Source organism: Ptychodera flava, chromosome 21 (genome assembly GCF_041260155.1).
Source record: "Ptychodera flava strain L36383 chromosome 21, AS_Pfla_20210202, whole genome shotgun sequence".
Taxonomy (NCBI): Eukaryota; Metazoa; Hemichordata; class Enteropneusta; family Ptychoderidae; genus Ptychodera; species Ptychodera flava.
The window spans coordinates 22,393,138-22,416,169 of NC_091948.1; the positions used below are offsets into that span (position 1 = coordinate 22,393,138).

The 23,032-nt window shown below is 38.7% G+C and overlaps 2 protein-coding genes across 2 annotated transcripts in view; one reads left to right on the forward strand and one right to left on the reverse strand.

Annotated features, from left to right (window-relative positions):
* LOC139121734 (putative ammonium transporter 2) overlaps positions 1–9,676 on the reverse strand; it is a 31,798-nt gene extending 22,122 nt beyond the window's left edge. The window contains exons 1-2 of the mRNA XM_070686860.1: positions 9,358–9,676; positions 6,359–6,902 (exon numbers count right to left, since the gene is read on the reverse strand). Coding sequence (XP_070542961.1) covers positions 6,359–6,902; positions 9,358–9,520 — 707 coding nt within the window. The 5' untranslated portion in view covers positions 9,521–9,676. The remainder of the gene's footprint in view (positions 1–6,358; positions 6,903–9,357) is intronic.
* A 7,654-nt stretch (positions 9,677–17,330) lies between these two features.
* On the forward strand, positions 17,331–22,989 carry LOC139122249 (uncharacterized). Its single transcript, XM_070687678.1, has 4 exons — positions 17,331–17,431; positions 17,904–18,046; positions 19,978–20,085; positions 20,600–22,989. The coding sequence occupies exons 1-4, from the start codon at positions 17,331–17,333 to the stop codon at positions 22,987–22,989; spliced, it is 2,742 nt and encodes a 913-aa protein (XP_070543779.1).
* Positions 22,990–23,032: the final 43 nt, after the last annotated feature.

The window sequence follows — 23,032 nt, forward strand, 5'->3', positions numbered from 1 at the left end:
CATCTCCAGATTTAAAATGCTTGACTTCACCAGGACTCCTGGCAATTTGGTCGGGCTTATGATTTAATTCACTATATATTACATTGTTTTATTTTATATGATAAAGCCTTAATTTCGGCTAAATAAAACAGCCACGGTCTCAAACAAGACTGAAAGCTCTAATCATACATTTACACGTATAAAATCAATAAAACAGTTGTTGGCCTATCATAGAAATGAAAACATTATTCGACCCTAAATTACCTTACTTTACCCATCTTGTGACATCCATTTCCTGTCGCTCGCGGGGAGTGCGCTGTTCTAATGGATGATAGATTGTTGCAGTGTCTCCCAAGGACAGTACCCACCAATTCATCAATAAACGTGTACACACCGAATTGACGTCAGAATTCATGGGTCGACTAGGGTATATAAACGGCCAGTCACCTTGATTGCGTAAAAACATATATAGGCGAGAAAAAATTATCTTGCCCATGGGCCCGACCGACCCATATTTGGTACGTTTCACAAATTTATTTTTTCTTTTCAAAATCTTCACACTTGTAATACCGCCAATGCATTTTAGCATCGCAGACGACACTATAAGTGCGCCAAAAAGGCCAGCATCATTCTAAGTTATTATTAATATTTAACATGGCTTCGAATTCTGCCACACTTCAGTTGTACTTATTTGTGACGGAGATCAAAATTCGATATAGGGAATCCTCGCAAAATCGTATGACCTTACATCAATACCATGACAATCGGTGATGCACTTGAGAAAGGCACTAGGAATTCTGAAGATTCTGGAAAGTGCAAGAAAGTTTGATGGCATTGATGAGTTTATGCAAATTTCATACTCAGCTCAGCGTAAATATGAATGTATTTGATGAAAGCATAGTCGTTCACTGACGTCCAAATACAATGAATTGCGATTATTGACAAGTAAATCAATTTCATACCTGTGACACACTCGCATAAGCGGAGAAGACATTTATTATCTAAAAATAGTTATGATATATGAATATTATTAATAAAACAGATTGATATTTGATCATGTTTGAGTTTGCTTTCCGTTCTGCAATACTTGAAAATCACTAAACGGTTTTCAGAGGGTAGCGTTTCCCTAAGTACTCTGCCATATAACATGGAAAGTAACTGGACGCCGATGGGGATCACACTTGACCGTCACACAGTCGTTTTCGGCATGTCAAATATGTGTAAACGTATGTTGTCAAATATCATTTGCATCGATGTTGTTTTTAAAATGTCAGAAATATTACAACATTTTTTTGATATGGAAACATGCTATATGTTTTTGTAAGAAAAAATACAGAAACAGAGCTAATGTTAAGATCCATTTGGTGGGTGGGGGGATCGTACAAAAGGCATTTTGAACATGAACTCTGAAAAAAACAAAGGAAAACAATTTCAAGGAAAAAAAATACAATACTGACCTTCCTACCCAAGTTTTAAAAAACCTTGCCGGTTGAACATATTTTTTTCGCTTTTCCTCACTTAAAAACGTCTGTAAGTTTGTGATTTTTATAGCGGCTGTAAACAATTTGTAACTTACTGCTTTATTAACACACTTTACCCTAAGGAAAGGGTAAACATCGTTATACATAGAGACTTCAAAGAAGCAATACAATAAGTAGCCAAAAAAGACAAAATCAGCAATAAATAAATAAATAAAGGTACATACATAAATAGAACACAAACTGGAAAGAATATTTGTTTGTCATTGTTGTTGTTTGTTATTGATCTCTCAGAAGTAGACACTTGTTAATGTACATCGCTATGGGAATGTATAGTTTCTTGTTATTCACCATGAATTCTAGTTGACTGTTAAGTGATAATGATTGGAATGTTGGGTGTACTGATTGAATAGTATTGTATAATGTATCTCGTTCTGATTTATAGTATTCACAAATAAATAAGAAATGAATCTCATCTTCAATATGATTATGTGTACATCTTTTGCAAATTCTTTCGTTGATGGGGGTTTCAGATTGTCTTCCAGTCTCTATGTGGAGTTTATGGTTACTGAGCCTTAATTTTATTTATGTTTCTCTTAGCTGTGGTTTTTTATTTCTATAAGGTATTTTTCAAGTGCTATATCCTTCTTGAATATTCTATATGTTCTTAACTTGTTTCCATTTCCTTTTTATAGTTTTGGTGTCCCAAAATATATCTTCTTTCCATTTGGACTTAAAGATATTACACAGCTTGTTTTTGACAATTGATAATTTACTATTTGTACAGATGTCGTGAGAATTTAATATTTGTGATTTTTCCATTTTAGTTAAGAGTGACTCAATTTTAGTGTACCTGTTGCTTTTGTTATTTTTCTATGACGGCTTCTTTTATCAATGGATTTTGGCTATTTAGCACTCTATTATAATATTTGATCAGTTGAGTTTGTACAAAAGTTTCAATTGGGTATCTTTCTAGTTCACTGTATATTGCCATCTTAGGGTATGCCTTGGAATTTTTAAAATAAACCGGCAAAAACTTATGTGCACATCTTCAATAGACATATTGTATTTACTTTCATCAGCCCATATATCACTTCCATATGTAAGAATCGGTCTGATCAATTTGTCGAATAAACTGAGTTGTAGGGGAATGCTTAAGTTGATACCCGGGCCTGTTTTTCCCTTCAGGGCAAAGAGAGCCTTCATACCTTTTTTCTTTAATATATTCATGCCTGTTTTAAATTTACTATTTGGTGTTATCGTGACTCCTAGGTAATTAAATTGATTCACAACATTTAGTTCCCTTCCCTCAAAAAAGAATATATTGTTATGTAGTAGCCGATTTGTCTTATTAAAAATCATTACTTTGGACTTGTCTGTATTGACATGTAATTTCCACTTTTGGGTATATGTTGATAATTTGTCTAAACAATTTTGAAGGCCTGTCTTTGATTTTGATAGAATTACTACATCATCCGCATAAAGTAGACAGCTAACTACTGTATCAAGCAATGTAGGAGAGTCAGAGCTGTCATTGTCAAAAATATTTGGAAGATCATTTATGAAAATATTAAAAAAGGTTGGGCTTAAAGGTATACTGTCACCTGTTCTAATTTTGCCACAGTTACCATGGAAAGAGAAAATCTAACCAATCACAGATTTTAAGCGGGTGGCCGTTTTTTAAAAACAGCGCCCTCTCATGGGCATTTTGAATACCAAGGAACGCCCCTTTGACCATATATGGGCATATGAAGATTACAGGTGATTGTATACCTTTAAGTTACATCCTTGTTTTACTCCTGTGGTAAACTGAAAAGTTTCCGTTAATCCTTCACTCGTTTTTATCCTGTAGTTTAAATTATTGTACATATTTGTTATGATATTAAACATATGACCGCTAATATTATTATTGATTAGCTTTTGATAAAGACCCTCATGCCAAACACTGTCAAAGGCTTTCCTTAAATCAATGAAACATGCATACAATTTATTTGATTTTGGACCTTTACCTGGACAAATTTATCAGACCGATTGATTTTGAACAATGCAACGTACACACTGTGAGAGGTTTCCTCGGAGGAACGGCGAAAGTAAACAGGAAGATATATGGCAATGTCAAATTAAAATGGGCAAAGTATACACGTTGCTCTGATAGTTCATCGAAACTTCCCAGCCTCAATATGAATTTCAATCTACTGCGTGTTTCTCTTTCAGCGTGTCGCTGATGATGAGGCACGTGGTCAGATGGTGGGGAAGCATAACCTAAAATGGTCAATTGTCAATGAATTCAATGTGAATTAAAAGTCCTTGTCATCATGTCGTGGAACAGTATTGAACACCGATTCAGGCGTATTTCAGAAGACAAATAAAAAAACAAACATTTTTATATTCCTCGATTGTTTCTCATGTTGAATTCAAGGGTCAATGACCCTTTCGTTTTGTGTTCGCACAGCACATATCAGAAATCGCTCTGAAGTAAGTCCTCGCGCTCTTTAATTTCCGGCTGTCAAGATTTCGATGCATTTCACAGTCTTAGGCTTGCCGTTTGTCGATGTCTACCTTCCTCCTACTTCCTCGATAACGATTCCTCGACAGGTTTCTTCACACCTGAGTCTGACCGGGCAACAAAACGACGATTAAATACAATTGCCCCAATCACGCCAACATTTTAGTATTCTCCTCGGGTCGAACGAAGCTACAAGTATATATAGCGAGTTCAAATTGATCTATACTTGAAACGTCTTCGCTCCGCGTAAAATCAGTGATCCGCAAAAAACGGGTCACTACCTGTAATCTTTGCATCTGTGTGAATGTCGAGGATCACATGACGAGGATTGTAATTTCATCTTACTGACTACGTACATCGCCTGACGAGCTCAAACTCACCGAAATCAAAGACGCCGAGTGATACTCTTCTCGGGACGCTAGCTAATTGAAGACTTCGCCCATTTATTCGGATATTGTCACACGCTTCGGAAAGCAGCCGCTAAGACTGCATTTACTGAAGCGAAAGACGAGTCTGTGCACCAGATTTCTTTTATATACTGTCACTTGCCACTCAAAGAGGACTAGACGGTCTGACTTTGTGCATTCTTTTTTTTTTTCAAAGTTGCGCTTGAATGCTAAATTTTGAATGACACCATCATGTTCTGACATCAGATTTGTTCCTTAATTGACAATGGGGACTTGAGTTGTGTCACCTGGGTCCGTCAGCAAATGGAAGTAAAACAAGAGGGCGATGACTTCAATCAGAAAAAGTACTCGGACAGTTACTTAAGGTCAGGATTTATCAATCTGCCAATCCTTTCACGACAGAGCAACGTTCGTAGAATGAGTATTCGTCAGAAAATTAGTCGCATCATCAATTTCAATGATTGTTTTGTGTTCTGGGAAATAGCGATGATTTTTTTGAGTTCAACTGTATCATTTTAATCTCTGTGATAATTTGAACCAATTTAATCAAACGCACCTTAATTCGCATCAGGTAAACTTGGAGTGTTTATGCTAGAAAATCTATTTTAATCTCTTTTAACCCTAACACGACGACAACTTTCGATGCTGTTCAGCGTGTTCCCGCCTTTTTGCTTGAATGTGACGTCGATCAATCTATGGCCACATCGAAGCGTATAGAGCTGTCAAACATTAGAGTTGCCGGGCAACCTGATCGGCTATTAGCAGCGAGACAACTAACTCGGTTAACGAACGGTATTGAAAACAGATAATTAGAAATAAATACATTCGGATTAATTTCGCGCGCTAACGGCTGATGGATCGGCATTTGCAGGCCGCGTCTGTTCGTCTTCATAACTAAACGCGGAGCATTCAATAGAGTGTGCGCTGTAATGCTCTGATGAAGGGTGAAACGATTTGTCGACCGACAATCGACGTGTAAATGTTCGATTAATTATACTTTCGGGTAGTACCCGAGAGTATTCTGTGTATAAAGTGTATTGTGTGTGCAAATAAACGTTTTAAAGTGCAAATTAAGGCAATGTACTTTAAATATGCCAGTTTGTGAGTGACTGGGTGAGTGTGAGAAGGATTGGACTGGTTCTACAACTCTTTCTAAAATTTACTCTGGAGAAAGCTGATGCTCCGACTGCATCTTAAACACCAATGCCAGAATGTTGGAAGAGGAACGTCAAGACGTTTGCATTTGTGAAAATAAAACTCTAATATGAGAGAGAGAGACAGAGAGAGACAGAGAGAGACAGAGAGACAGAGAGACAGAGATAGAGAGAGAGAGAGAGAGAGAGAGAGAGAGAGAGAGAGAGAGAGAGAGAGACAGAGAGAGAGAGAGGGGAGAGAGACAGAGGCAGAGACAGAAAGGGGTATAATTGTATAATATTATGTCGTGGTGTCATGGCGAGGAACATCCACTCCTGAGGTTGTAAAGCGCAGATTGAACATTGTAATGGTTAGACCTTACCATTGAGACCCTACAAAACATCGCACGTTGAAAATAGGCATTTTAGTGACCAAAGCACTTAGAGTTGCTTGAACTTGTGTTTCGAGAGAGATGCGTTTGACATGGAATATCTGTATTTGTATTGACGATATTTGAAAAGGGTAGGGAAGCTGAATAGTTGCAAAACACTCTTATTCTATCCCACAAAGCTAATGGCAAAACGTTTGAATAACCCCGACCTCGGCAGTAGAGCGATAATATAGCATTATTAAGAAATGTGCGTGCCTGAATGTTACTGAGCAACAGATTGTGTTTATCAATTGGCCCTGCTAAATGAGTGTAGCTTATTATTATCATTATTATCCTTCTAAAAGAAAGGCGTGTTGTGTTAATTTTCACTAAAGGCAGGAATCACCTTGAAACTGACATAAAACTAGTTAGTTACAAAGAAGTAGATATATTTAACGACTGTAAAACATGTGAGACTACTTACCATAACATAAACATCCCTAAAATCGCATTTGTCGGCGATCCCATCGGCGGCGGCGTCGTTGACGAATAACGACGATGGCGGGGCTTCAGGAATATAGTTGCAACAAGGCCAGTCACTCCACCGGCCACGTGGACCGGACCTCCTCCTGCGATATCCAACACTCCCAGGACGTTCAAGAAACCGTTGTGCGCCCAAACCCAGTGCGAGGGAAAGCTAAACACGAGGGTGTTCACGAAGGAGAAGGCAATGTACGCCTCCAGCCGTGTTCTCTCCACCATCGCGCCAGATACGATGGTGGTTGCCGTGGTTGCAAAGGATGCGTGGAAGACGAAGTCCGAATATTTGCCCATTTCCGTGTCGTTTGCCTGGTAGAAAAACCCGCCAAACCCGCAAAAGGCGTTCGATCCAGGGTCATTACCAAAACTAAAAGCGTAACCGAACATCCAGTAGGTGAATCCGCCGTATATTACATCCACGGCGTTCTTGACCATGATGTTAACTTCATTTTTCAGCGTAGCTGTGCCGCTTTCGAGTAATCCAAACCCTGCATCAATAAAAGGACGATAATAAAGGTTCCTGGTATCTACTATGTATGCTTGGTCAAAAGAAGGTCACAATTACACGGCTTGGTTCAAAGTAGTGTAAATACGGTTTAACTTTAAATCTATTTCATGTAATTGGCGTTATAGCTTCCCGTTTATGTCTTGGAAACCTAACATAAACTAAGACTAAATTTTCAATCAGTTTAATTTCATATATTAATCATTATTACATCTCTTTCGGAAAATTGCAACACTAACAGAATAGATGGAATGCCATTAATGCAGATGCGATTCACGAAAAAAAGGAATATTATGAGTCCCTTCCTGATCTTAGCTCTGATATTTTCATCGAAGTGCAGCTTATTTACAGATCGAAAAAGAAAGCCTGCTTTGAGAACAGTTTGTATGTTCTATATTTACGCTAAATAACCCCAAACTGGAACAACAGCCACGAATCTTATCTAAACAGAGCCGGTGGCAACATGGCCGCCATCAAGCCTGCATCGAGCCATTTCCAAGTAACACCTGAACCTTTGAAAGAAAGGAAGGACTTTTAAAACCTCAAGTCATATCTTGCACAGTCGGAATGGAACAAAACGATCTAAAATGTCGTGACTCTGTTATTTCTCAGTAGAAAAAACGAAACACTCCAATTGGTGTCGCCATGGTGACCCACGAGTTTTCCTCATAGTCACCGCTTTGTAAAGTTCCTACAGACATTATTTTAAAGTTAGTGCCACATCAAAATTCGGGACCCGAGAAACAACATTTCAAGACGTACAGCAAAAAGTGAAAGTGAATTCATTCCTTAATATTTCACTTGAGTTTATTAAATGTGTTCAGAGCACACAATAAAGCAGTAATTGGTGTGTAATATCTTGACCGTAGACATTCTAACTTAGCTTGTGTTTCCTTGCCGTCTGTCACCTCTGACCTCTACGGCATTTCGGTTTAAAAAAAAACACAAGAATATAAAGAACACACACAAACAGATAGACTGACTGATAGACTGACTGACTGACTGAGAGATAGGATGGCAGATGAACAGGTTAATAGATAGGCGGGTCGACAGAAGTGCCAGTAAGTATACAATTGTTTCCGCACTGCACCTCGGTCAATGCCATTGAAGACGAGGATAAAATGCAGTTTCTTATCGGACCCTCATGTAAAACTCGACGTGATAGGAGGAATGAACGAGCTTACAAAATTCCACAATACCGTTGTACCTTTAAGTGTTTGAATCATATTACAGCTACACAACAGAAACCGCTATGGCAGTTTTCAAGTCAATTTAAAAGATGTCTGGCGCGTCTTTTGAAACGTTTCTCACTATCTGTATAATGCTATCTTGAAGTTTTGAGTGTTGGAGTGAGAAATAACCCCGCTGGCTATTATATCGATATGTAGAAGATCTCTGATGACTTATCGCCGCTTTCAAATCAGATAACATTGTGTTGAAAAAATGGCAAGGCACTAGTGCATACAGATGTCCACAGGCCTTCAATAAACGAGCAAGATCAAAATCACGACTACATTGCATTTTAACCGTAACAAATTTGGTAAACAGTCACGGAGACGCCTGAAGGCATATGTCTGCTAATGCAATATTGACGATAGCATGTTGTTGGGTATAGTATTAAATGGTGGCCATTCGACGCTACCCGCATCAAGGCCGAAAGAACGTTGAATTTCACAGATATTTTGTTTTGTCGCGCCGACAGGGTCGACTAAACATGGTCAGATTGTCATATTCATCCAGCAGCTCACGACATAAGAAAATTTAGGTATATTTTCCTGAGTCGGAACGGAGGTGGAATTAAACCAAGCACGTGTCCTTCATCCATATTCAAGCGTCCTTTGTCCTGACTTAACTGGTATAGGCTTGAATCGGCCGGCATTCAACGGCCGTAAGCGAACAAGGCACTCTGAAAGATGATATTTTGGCTTACTGGAAGAATTTTTGAGAGTATCATTCAGTATAAAATATTTTTAATCTTCTCGATGAGATCTATTCAACTATCGGAAACGTTTGTTAGAAGAAAGATCGCGTTTTATACAAATGATATTTGCAAGTTTCATAAAAAGTCGGAGCAGCCCGCTATTTGTCATGTTAAGGCGTCTTTTAAACACGCCCAAGAATTTCTTCGGGTAGCTGATTCAACTCCTAAAATATTTAAATGGGTCACGAATTCGAAATTCGAGTCATCAGGAAAGCCTTAAAATTTACAGTGTCAATAACTTTCAAGGAATCTGCTACGATATAATTTATATGCCCGAGCGGCTTATCGTCTACATACAATTCTTTTATTGGTTATTGGGTTTGCAAATTTCATTACTATTGCCCAGTACCTTGTAACAGCTCTTAGATTTACTGCGGATACATCTGGAACGTGATCTAGTGAAGTCGACGGAACAAGTCGGGAGAAAATCAAATTGAAAGAAAATACGGAAACCTACCCGATTGCATGGTGAATATTACAAAGGCACTGGTTAGAATCCACGTAGCGTCGTCCCACTCATTGGGCAGTAGGTGTAGAAGTATAGTGGTGTTATTGCAACGCTGCGAATATTCCAGATTAAAATCTATGTCCGACTCGCCGCTGGCGTTTTCACGGGGCATCTCGAGAGCTCCGTAATCGCACACATACACGGATACAGTAACGTCAACGAGAAACACAAATATTGGGCCAATTTGCTCCCTCTCCGCCGCCTATGAATCAAGGCAAGATTCCGACTTTAACGTTTACGAATTCTGTTTACTCGCCGTCGGGTATTTCTGAAATGAAAGATATATAATTTTCTGGTTACGTAAAGGTATGGAAATTATGTTAATCAATAACCTCACACTGGACTCAAAGGAATGCAACATGCAGAAGTGTAGGGGTAACAAGTTGCTCACGTTCTCACAGCAGGATAATTTGGTACGCAAGAATCGTATATGCATTTGTTTTCCGAATTTGTCGTAATCAGTTCAGGTACTGGAGGGCGCGTCACCGTCATCGCCATAGCAACAGTTGTTGATAGAGTACATTTGGAGAGATAAGCCCTTTTGTAAGTTAAAGAAGCTAACCCGCTCATTTCATCAAAATAAATGTATTTCAGAGAGGAGATAAATTTGAAGCTCAAAGCTCTCAAACACAGTCGCTTGACCATGGGTGTCATAAAAAGGCGACCCTTTTTATGGTCTGTATGTGACTGTGTGCTGTTACAGAGAGATGCTAATTGTTTTTTTAACCCACATTTGAATCGCTCACAGATTACATATGCAAAGGTAAAAGCTCGGTTGAAAAAAATAGTGAACGAGATTCGTCCATACTCACGCCGTGTATACACTGTTGCAGCTTTACTGTCCACAACATTTTATGGTTTCTACGAAGAAGGTGACGGACTCCACGCTATATCCAGATGTAAGGACATCGTCACATACGAAGACTTCGCAATCTTGGTTTGCCGCCATTTTGCCGAGATTATGTCCCGTGATGCACCTTGGTCTCGTGTCTTTTATGCTTGATGATATTAGCCCCGCGAATGTTTTCAAATTGACGGCAACACACTAACATGTTATTGTGCATACACGTGGGGGTCACCTGGTGCCAATCATTGCTTTGCACGTTGCATTTTGCTTGCCGCTCTGATCCCACGCCGTCACGACTTCGTCAGATCGCGTTACTCTTTACTCTTTATACATCCTTTGTGTTCTAGGTCAAACTGAACAAACGTTTGGGTAACCAACGAAACGATAATAAACTACTTCATATCTAAGTCAGATTAGCAGCGCGGTTATCCAAACTGTCTCAGCACATACAGGCTGAAGCGGTGGCGTTGTCTTCAGGTACGTCTTATTTACTATAGGTCGGTGACACTTAAGAAATAAATTAGCTACCTCGTACTAAGATCTTCATCATCGTCGCCACCACCACCACCACCATCATCATCATCATCATCATCAAAAGTATTATGGTTTGTTTTTTGTGTTGTTTTTTTTTTTTTTTTGCATTCCCATATGAAATTTGCCAGACAATCTTCAATATTCACACAATTTTCCCCAGAGTACTCACCGTTCACGGAAATGCAATGGCAAACGGGATTTTAGAAAGACGTCTGCTCGGCTATATGACACGAGAACCTGATAAAGAGCCCTCAAGTGGCTGCGTAAGGAAGAGGTTTAGTAGCGAAGTATGTAAAGTGAAGGTGTTGATATAAGATCGCACTGACATAGATTCCCAGTACTGAGCTTTTTCATGGAGAGAAAATGTTTTCAGTGTCTTTGAAGACGAAATACCTTTCCTGACAACTCAACATTTAAATTGTGTTTTTTTTTTTCACGAGACACAGTGCTCTGTGGGTGATGTTAACAAACGTCATTGAGTGATCCTAAATTTGTGGCATGAAGTACAAAGGATTCTCATTTGTTGATAGCCTTTCCACTGAAAAAAAATAACTTTCGGTTTCGATGGGAGTGTAAGCGCGTTTCCCCCTGTCCCCAGCGTCCATTCTCTTTTGTATGTACTAGACTGATATTATTTCCATTTCAAACTGTGTGCATAACCTTGGCACTGGCAGGAATGAACGCATTGTGGTATACATGGCTATTTACATTAACACACAGTGACACTTCACGGCAAATCATTTTGATACTAAACTAAAGAAGGCAAGGTACTCGACCTTGACTTGTTCATTATAAATCACGACATCAGCAACACTGCATAGGGATCTGACTTCCTGTTTTCATACCTAATCAGTGTTACATTTTCTTGTGTAATTTAGTGTCACTTCAAGGCTTAAGTGAGATCTGTGTATGAATGGTATCATGATATACATTGTAAAATGAGAAGTTTTCGACTGTTTAGGTGAGCAATGTGAGGAAAATGATCTTATGCCTATAATATTCTCGAAGTGTTCCTATGGAATATTTATTTATCACTATATTGATATCCGTCCTTGTCCTTGCGTGAATGTCTACGTGTTCGCCTGCCCATCTCTCCCTCCCTCTCTGTCTCTCTGTGTCCGTCTCTGTCTGTCTGTCTGTCTGTCTGTCTGTCTCTCTCTCTCTCTCTCTCTCTCTCTCTCTCTCTCTCTCTCTCTCTCTCTCTCTCTCTCTCTCTCTCTCTCTCTCTCTCTCCTCTCTCTTCTCTCTCTCTCTCTCTCTCCCTCTCTCTCTCTCTCTCTCTCTCCTCTCTCTCTCTCTCTCTCTCTCTCCTGCTTCAAGTATACCATTTTTCTGTCATGTCGCACAGAGTTGGAAAATCACAAGTATGACGTGCGACTCGCAACTACGTATGTAATACATGGACACAGTGACCTGCTTTTTCGGTAGAGTGGATTGTTCAGGCGCTGACTCCTACATTTGCTGGGATAAATTAAGGGTCGATCAAGTACGTGCTGGCTATAATGTCCACTTCTTTTAAGTACACATGGTTCCATAGGGAAAGTATTGAAGAGTGAAATAATTTGATAACAGTTGCTAGGATTTATTTGCTTTAATATGGATTTAAAACAAATACAATTATTATGGGGGCCAGTTAAGATTTTCCACGGTGCTACATAAGTAGTTTTCTTTTTTTTAACAATTTAAGCGATCAAATAATCATTGCTCAGATTATTACGAGGTTCTTCACGCAAAAGAAGCAGCAACAGTTTCTGGAACATTTGGATAATAATTACATAGTCAGTGTAAGGAACAAGCTATGAACATTGTGGTATTCTTGCCGGCGATCAGCGACTTCGTACTGAACAATACGCAAAGGCGTCTTACTGGGATGAAATGTGCTTCACAGCATGTGAGCAACCCACATGTTTTATAGCACGATCTTTCTTTGTATTTTAAATAACGGTTGAACTGAACAAAAATTACGTTGGATCGTACTTTATCGGCCATCATTGCCTTGTATCTCGTGAGAAATTCTCGCTTCTTATAAAAAAAAAAAAAAAAAACTTAGCGTGAGAGTCAGTACCGGATATGTCCTCAGTTGACAGACTGGTGTCGTCATTGAAATGCGGATGAACGTAACAAAACGGCTGGATGTCATGAAATACGCAGTTTTCGGAATAGGATTTTAGTACGTGCGAAATTCAATGCTTTGATACACATGCATTTGTCTTAGATGAATCAGATGTATGCTTACCTACATAATTATGTGCGCACCCATTTCAACATTCTCCGTGTAATGGAAGGTTAAATTAAATTCAACCCACTCATGCATCTGTCAACGCTTTTCGTCTGTGAATATAATTAATATAGTATCTTGTGGTTTCTTTTTAAAATTCTAATAGAGCTTAGTGATAGTGAACGAAATTTCTTCAGTAACTCAATAAAACCTGGGATCATCTTCCATAAACTCATTGAGGGATGAACACTCAATACGGCTAGTTTTTATATTCCCGAAGGCTTGCTCAGTACACGGTAAACTGTCCGCTTTTCTATCACGTTGTGTTTTGGAGAAGAATTAGGACGGTGCATTGACTTACGCCTAGATTGGGGAAAGATGACTAGTTCTCACAAATTCTATAAAAGAAACGAAACCAGGTCACTGCAACTGCACAACCATGCTGAATATCAAGAAATCATTGTCAACAGCGCCTTCTTCACTGAAAAGCTTGCGAGAAAATTCGCTTACTCAGCCATCGTTTCAACGGCTCCAGAAATTTATTGCTTTCTATCCTACTGGCGTTGCCTGATAGCTGATCGATCTGTGTCTCTATGTTTAAAATATCATTTGTATATTACGTTTACAGTATAATCTGCACGGGAACTTGATGACAATACCTCCATCTTAATCTCTTAGTTGACATTTAAAAGTTCTAACATACTGAACCCATTCACATAAAATGAGAGCGGCCTCGTCCATCTTATGAGACTCAAATGGTTGGTAAAAAGCACCGATCTTTAGCATTATTTTGTTTTACTCTTACTAATTTTTATCTGAAACGCATGACGTTATAAAGACTATTACAACACCTGTTTATATATTGGTAATACTTCGGAATTATTATATTATTATTAAGAATACTTAATGAAAGTAAGTGGAATACATATTCGTACAGAAATTTTTAAAAGTGGTTCTTTTCATATTCTGACCAACGTCTCTCAATGCATTGTTTAAACAGCATTCCAATTTATAATTCATATTTGAAAAATGTTTGACATTAATTTCGAAAATATGATAAGGTCAACACTTTCGTCACTTAATCCCTTGAATACTGGATTTCTCATATAATATTATGACCATGTCTATGATAAACTTATATTTCCCCCTTTTGTAGGTGATACTTTCCGTCGGGCGAAGTTAGGGATCAGGGTTAACGGATATTCTCAGATTTTCTCAGGCGAAGGCCGTGGTATATATCTAGAAAACCATTTATTATGCGCCCTCAATAGTCAGAAGCAGACATTCTTTTGAATGCTTCGTCAGCGCGCAACGAACGCGCGTCCGTTCTGCTGCGCTCTCGCGCGACTGTTCTTTTGGAAAAGTTAGGAATGTTTATTGCGTCATCACGTGCGCGTGACACTTCCATAAAATGTCATCGAATCAGTTCGATCCATGTTTACAGTTTCTTACATATGTCATATCAACAATGAATTGAAGATAATTACTTATCGCAGGTTTGTTCACTAACTTTTCCATTCTGTGTTCTCTGAAAACACCGCCTTAGCCAGTCTAAGACGATTTGGCAAAATATTAAGGTGGTCAGCGTTCATGTCAGACAAATTTTACAACTCGCACGTTCACAAATATGCTCACTTTGGTTTACCGACTTAAAAGGTTAGGGACAACTCATGGGTGGTGAAGTGTTAGCCACTTCCAATGACTGGCCTTTGCATCTTTGCGATTTCTTGAATGTTAGAAAAGCTTAATACGAGAAGCCATTTTTGCAAGTGTATTCAGACATTAGGATCGCTTTGCCTAATTTCGAGGTAAAATTGTCAAGTAATATATTTTCCTCTACAAAAGAAGCTGTTGAAATGCTATGAAGTACTTTCCCATGGTGCTTTCATAAACTTATATCATCGTGTATCTTCAATCCACTGGTTTCTTCAAAATTTTATGTCATTAATTTCAGTCACTTTTGGAGAAATATTTTTGAAATCCAAGTCGAAAGGGCATAGAGCGCCGGAGAGGCTTCAGACTTCAGTCATAATTTGTCCGTCAGCTGCCTGTATCTTTGAAGGCTAAAATATGTTGTAAAGCCACACGAACTACGTAAGCTTACAATCAAAGTAGGCCTATACGATATATTTCTGTACTATGAACCTGAAATTAATTTTGGATCAAGCCTCATATTCCTTGTCTACTCTGTGCCACCAACAACAAATTATGAAGAAATGCCGATTTCTTTTACGTTTGCGTGGTCATCCACATGCGAATGAAATTACTTCAATATTTACCTTTCTTAAGAGTGCACTGGGATGATAATTCCTTTTTTCTTTTCTCGCAATCGTTAGGATAGTACGCATCTCGAACTGAAAGGCTCAAACTGTCAACCATACTCTTACTTAATCAAGAATAAAACACAGGGGCCATCGTGCATATTTGGTACGAGAGGAAAAAAAACACCAAATATAGATATACCGATCTTTGAAATTCAAAATGACAGCCTTTATTCCACGGGAAAAATTGAATTTTCGATTTTTACAGAACAGAGACGGTGAAAACTTTCCTCACACCAAGACCTGAAAGTGTTTTCCCCACAAGCGGAAAATAATTGTAAAATTACAAGTCCGAATATATGCGTTGCACATCCTGCCTCAGCATCCACAGCTTTGTCAATACCAGTGAATTCTGTGACGTTATCCCCCAAATTATTGCTGATAATGTATCCGATTATCCAGCATTGTGGCCGCAGATGTTTTCTACATCTACAAATATACTGGCATTGCAGAAAAATACAATATACAGCTAGTTTTCAATCGGGTTCGAACTCACAACATACGGCATCCAGTCGCCTAGCGGAGAGGCAAAAGACAGAACCGGCGCTCGGCCAAATCCCCAACAATAGCAATAATGTATCCCATTCCAGCCCATAACTTGATGGACGAAAGCAAAACTTGCACTCTATAATAACTCCACATTTGAAAACAAATGTATCATGTCAAATCATGACGACAGGTATATCGGGAAATGTTAGGTAATTTTTTTCTAATACAAAACTTTGTGCCTTAGCGCTTGATTTTTATTCTTGATTTTATGAGAGCATTGTTGAAAATTTCACTGAGGAAAGTTGAGGCAAAGGTTCAAGTTTTTCACTTTGGGGGGCATATTAAACTACCTAAGCCATAGAGCTTTCATTGTCTTCTCGTCTGTCTTGCTTTTTCCACAGCAGCAAGTGAATCCTAAAAGATGTAAATCGGTAAGAAACTCATTCGATATTGCACGAAAGCACATCACTACACAGTATACACTCCACCGCATGTACATAACATGAAGACATTAACCAGAATTAGCCAACAAAGCTGTTCCAGCAAAACGATGAATATCTTTGTGAACGAGCGGGCAGTTTTTGCCCGTATCAGAGGTCGGTGAATGAGCAATTTTTCCTCTCTAGCAAGACCATGAAATGTCCTCTCTTTTTTCTGTGAGCATCTTGAAAATGAACTTGTACGCCAAGGTTAGGGCGTTTCTTTGTGTAAAGTGGAAAGCATGTGGCAAGAACGAGAAGGAGTTTCGTTGTTTGCAGAAGGCATTGTGAAGTTTAGTTTATAAAGCGGGGAGTGACGAGATTTCGAAATGGGTAGTGGGCAGAGGGGGAAAAATATGATATTAAACTGGTCCAATAATCATTTCCATTCAAGGTAATACATTACCAGGTCCATGGGACATTAGTGATTAACAAATTTAAGAAGGACCATCCTGAACCATCCAGAACGATAAGTTGTCATTTTCCCTGTGATAATTTAAATTATCTGAAACATCTCAAAACATTCATGATTATGTGACTACAAATAGTAAAGTTCGGCTGGTTGGCTACCCCTGATGAATGAACGAAAACAAAAACCTATCATGACACAATGCCAATGCTACATGATCAGTCAAGGCTCTTCATCTAAAAATTCATAACAGAACACATTTGTAGGTAGCGATCAGTACCGTTAACCTGTTCAGTAGTTTCAGTAACTCACAAGATTCAACTCCATTATGTAAGAGTTTAGGCAGAAAACGTAAAATATTTCTGACGCAAAGCGTGGTAATTTTTTACTTTAAAGCCGTGGTAATTTTTTACTTTACCATTCCTTTTATAAGCTATGCATTCCAGCTTATTATTTATTGAATTCAACATTGAATTGTGATTCATAAAAAAATTGAACCCCAGTACCCTTTGCACAGTTGCTATAGCGTCATACTGTTTCACAGCCTGACGCAAAAAGAAACCTAACAACGTCTAAACCTGTTCTCTTTCATTCTTAAAGTCATTCTGGACGTTTTCAAACCTTAATGGCTACTCCAGAGAAGCCAAAAAAGTCGGTCAGCTTTGCTGTCGAACGCCCTCGAGAGGAGGAGATCAAACGAGATACTAAGTCTCTGTTTATCGTTAGGTAAGTCAAGGATATTTATTATGGTATCTCCTTGGAGAGCGATATTTCTTTCTTTCTTTCTTTCTTTCTTTATCTATTTGACGGGTCAACAAGCCGAAGGCCCAATAACAGACCCCGAGAAAATAAATACAAACAAACAAACAAGCAAACTACAATATCAACAAACATAATAAAACGAAACATACATTATGCACAGAATGAATACAGAGAAAAGACCCTACGAATAAAAATATCTTGACACAAACGTCTTAAAAGCAGTACTAGGTAAAAAATATCCACAGAAATGTCATTTGCCAAAGTCTTTCATTTTTTTGTTTTCTATCTTTCATTTAAGGAGAGAACTTGTACTTTTCATATTCAATCATAACCATTATTCTCAAAAACAGTTATTGTGACAAGCGGTCGCCGCTGTTTTTGAAACGTGACTCGAAAAAGTACATTTTTGTCATGGTAGTTGGGGTTTTTTTTGCAGGCAACGTCCCGAGGTGTTCGCCGACAGTAAGTTGATTCGACCGAAGTTCAGTTCCCCAAGTATGAATCTATCGACAATGTACTTGAACGCATCCGATGAGTCCGATTCAGCAGAATCCGAATCTGAAGACATGGAAGAGGAAGGTAAGATCGCATTCACGATATCACCATGAAACGTCAATTTTATCATTGATGGAAAAAGGATGTACAATCATAAAAATTGAAATTATTGTCATACTTTTCATTTAGAGATTTTTGAATCTAGTGTTATTAGAATATTCAAAAACTACAGAAAAAAAGATAGTGGCGCTTGATATTCTGTATAACGACGATTAAAAGTCACCGCTTCTCACGAAAATCACTGAAAATAAAATTAAATCTTTGAACAGTAAAGATTCTTAATTAAAAAGAAAAAAATATGTGAATACGTAGAATAATGTACTTTTTTAACAAATTTGTCATTATTTTACCACAAATTCGAGAGATTAAAATATTTTTTGATGGAATATAACAATCTTGTATCTTCATTGTTTTTATACTGTTTTAAATTCGCGGTCTTGTCTCGTACTATTTAAACATATTGTTGGGTAGATCATGGTGCTCAATCATTTTCCATTATTTGGTAAAATGAATCAAGACCTTCACAAATTGCATACTCTCTCATGATCCTCGTTTTGAGCTCTCTTCAGCTGGCATAATTGACCTAGTCGGATTTGGATTAATCGAAGCTGGCCAATATTAACAAACCCGCAGAGTCCACTAAAGCATTGACAAATGACAAAACACTGAAAGCGCGACAGATAAAATGTTGAATCCATTGAAGAACTTGATTTAGGATTTACGACTCTATAAACGCTGACGACATCATAGACTGCAAAATGTTAATACGCTCGTCTTTTTTTTTTCGCGCATCCTTAAGAGTATCGGTTATGAAAATTGATCGAGACAGCGCGCAGTCGTCACTTGTTCAGGGATTTACTTACTTTTAGATCAGTTCAGATGTATACAAGTTATAGCTTTAATATACAAATGATAGGCGCAGGTGTCTCACATCTGATTGACAGTTCACATGGAATTTACAAATAAATATTAAAGAGAATTAAGCTAAAATGTTGATCATCGATTTCTCGATATTTTATTGTCCCGGTTTCATCTTTTCAGAGTTTGAAAACTCTTTCATAAATTGCCATCATAAAAAATATGCAACATGGCAAAGTTCGTCATAAAAATAGTTTGGATGGTTAGATCTGAGGTGTAATAATCATCAGTTGCTTGAGGAGGACTATGACACTAATATTTGATACTTCAAAATACTTCGCGAAGTGAGACAGAAAATTACGTTTGTTTGCGCTCACAGACAAACCAACAAGGATGCTTGTGTTTAGTGCCTAAAATCTCCTAATATAATAACGAATCCAATTTCAATTATTCTAAACAATCATTAATCAGTATTATGTGTATTTCCTGTGGTTCGGGTGTCATTGTTTGTTTCGGTGTCTTTTTTTACAACGCTTCTCTGAGATATTATGCAATTTTTGTCATTTTACTGACAGGTTTTGCTTTCATAATAATAATAATAATAATATTGGGTTCTTATATAGCGCACATATCCACAAGTACATGTGATCAAGGCGCTTTACAATTATTATTACCCCTGGTCACTGGACCTAATATGATACCACTCAACTCCCTGGGGAGCAAACAACAGCTCACATGTGCAGCCAATAAGCGCAGCAGAGCTAAACGCACATATAACAATCTCTGTCCTACCAGGTACCCATCACTCCTGGGTGGGGAGAAACAATGAGGAATAAAGTGCCTTGCTCACCATAGCCATGCCGGGGCTCGAACTCACCATCCTGTGATCGTGCGTCCACTGCTCTATCCACTGGCCCATGATGCCTCCTCATGCTGGCAATCTATTTGCGGCAGATGTTGACACTTACTTTACGGTGCATTCGATATGTCAGATTACGATATTATACTTGAGTCAGTAACTTGTGTGTCATGCCTCATTAAGTGAGTAAATTTCAGATTATCGTCACCATCATCTCTCTGTATATGATGATTCACAGAAGTCCTTGAAGTTGCACTGAAATCAGAGGATTCTATGGATGTCGATCGAGAACACAGCAACACGTCGTCATCTTGGCAACCTTTTGAACCAATCATTGAGAGTCCAGGTCAGTTACGTCGTGATCAGTTGTTGTCCGTTGTTATAGATGTGCAATTCATATAATTCTACACGTCAGTGAGGAAGATGCATTTCTCAGGCACTAAGTAACATTTTTTGTTTGTCCTCACTGCAGCGAAACATTAGAAATACACGTTGTGTGAATTGCATAATTTTATAATACAAATTCAATCGATTTCTGATCAAATTGTTCTGAAAGCAAAGAAGACTTTTAAATTGATGGGTTTTTTTTCAAAACATTTTACTGTTTCTTCACTATTTCATGTACGCACCGTTATAAGTTTACAGATGTGATAAGACAGATATGATAAAAGTTCCTACATATAATATTCAAATGTATGAAGAAACATATTTGTTAAACGCGTCCGAAGTACTGTAAAGTCAGTATTTTCGCAGGTCCTTTGATAAAAAGAATAAATAGTAAGATATATCATGATGACTGAACATAAACATGAAAGCGGGTTATTAAATGTCACATTAGTTATGTACAAATCTTATCATAGAACCAGAACCAGAAGTTGAACCTGATCCAGAGCCAATGATTGTTGAATATAGTCCAGCATCAGAAAGTGGAATCATCAGAAAATACGTCGTGTCTGAAGATGCTATGCAGGAAGGGTCACCAAGCGATTCTTCTGTTGGCATTGCTCCTCCATCCCCTGGCAGCTCCAGCAGTAACCTCTCTAATAGTAGCAGTGCAACACCATCCTATTCCGGCAGCAGATCTGGCAGTTCTACTTCGAACGATTCGAAAACGACAGAACACTCGAGCATTACTGCTTCATCGACTACTACCGACCGTACGGATTTGAGTTCCAGAACAGGTCAATCTATTGAAAGCAGCTTGACATCTGGCACTTATTCAAGTTATACTTCGGGTCGGACTGGAACGAGTGGAACTACTTATTCAAGCTATACAACAGATATGACGCATTCAACAATGACTACTGGTTCTACAATGCCAAGTTTTGGGTCTTCTGAGTTCTCCACTGATGCGTACACAAGCACTTTGACAGGAAGTTTGAGTCGTAGTGACAGTGGAAGTCGGACTGAATCAGCAACAACTGAAAGTAAGTACAGTACATCAAATGCTAAATCGAGTAGCGATACCGTCATTTCTGCACAAGTACCTCAATCAGAGGGGCCGGCTGAAACGAAGCGTAGGAAGGCCCATGAAGTCGAGCCGCCCACGCCACCACCGTCTTCAGCTTCTGAACAATCATATTCTTCACAGACATCAGAGACTGAAGGAAAGTCTATGACAGTCCCACCACCGAACTCATCAAAATATGTGTCAGAAGTCATAGAACCACAGATTACACAAGCCCAGATGGCACAGATTGGCCAAGGTCGTATTGCAGCAGATGATGGAAAACTGACAGTAGGTAGCTTTCACTCAGCTGAATCAAAATTCAGTTACACTACGCCATCAATTCTATTGGAAAAGAAAGAAATAGAGGAAGCCAATGATTCTCTTCTTGACTACACGACACCATCTAGGTTGCACCAAAAGATCATCTCGAGGGACATTAATGAAAAACCTCACATAACTGAGTCAATTAAAAGTTATACAACCCCATCTGCCCTTTTTAGAAAAAAGGAGGAGATAGAAGGTGTTGATTCTTTACAAGACAACAAAACAGCCACAACGTTGGTTGAACAAACTGTTGGCAGAGAACAAATAGAGAGGGTTGCACTTCAGTCACCTACTTCTAACATCAGACCTTCACAGATATCGACAGAAAACGATAAAATCGTTGGCGAGCCCCCTCATATACGGGGCACTCATGGATCTCATATTACACCATCGTCTTCATCATCATCAGTTGAAGTAGTACCTGAACCAGAAAGAACTGAACATACACTTGATCCTAACTTTGGCGAGAAATACCCCTACTTACAGAAAACCCTGGGCGCTAAAGATAGCTCACCAAATGACGAATTCAAAATGTCTTTTAAAAAATCTGATACTTCATCATCTGGTCATGTTACAAGGAAAGAAAAAGAAGAAACTTATGGCACTCAAATGGATGAGTCAGGTAGAAAATCGACAACTGCCACTCCCCATGATTCAGTAACACCTGCATCATCATTTGATTTTGTGACGGATTCTGATTTACCGTCCCCAGCACAGGCAGAACTCTTGTTCAGACGTGCTTCCTCTGGGCCTGTGTACCAAGAATCATCATCTGGCACTTTGCCTGATGTGTACACAGAAAGTGATGAGAGTATGCCACCCGGGGTTTCCTTCGTGAGTGCTCCAACACCAACAATACCATACGATTCAGAGCTAGATGTTGAAGTAGACTCTAGAGCTCAGTCATACGACATATGCTTGCCAACAAGTGAGCAGGCTACACAAGAGAAAGCAGAAACTAAGACAGTTCCACTAAAGGCACAATCTGTGTATGTTTCTCCTGTCAAAAGGCATATTTATGGCAGCATAAACCAGCCTTATAGTTTGCCTTCCGTGCCTGTCTATTCAGTTATGCACAGAATGCCTGCTGCTGGCGATCTCCACCATAAGAGACCAGAATTCCTCCATGATTACGTGACAGAAGCATTGACTTTGGACAAGACGAAAGGGGTTGTGGGTAAAATTATCCCAACGGTCATAGACATGGAAATATCAACAGACGAGACAGAAAGGGAACAACAGGAGGCAGAAGGGGAATCAAAACGGCAAATTGGAGAAACTGATCTTAAAACAGACAGTAAACAAATGGCTGACAAAGACCTTGAAATCAATCAGCAAACTGACAGAAATGGACAACAGGAAAGAAGTGATGACTCAGATGAAATTGAAACTGTAAGCAATCCATTATTTACATATCAATGGAGTTGTTTGAATTTGATATTAACATATGCACTTGAAACTGCATTATCTGTTTAAGAGTTTTTATGAGTGTAAGAGTTGTGTAAAATCCGATTATCTA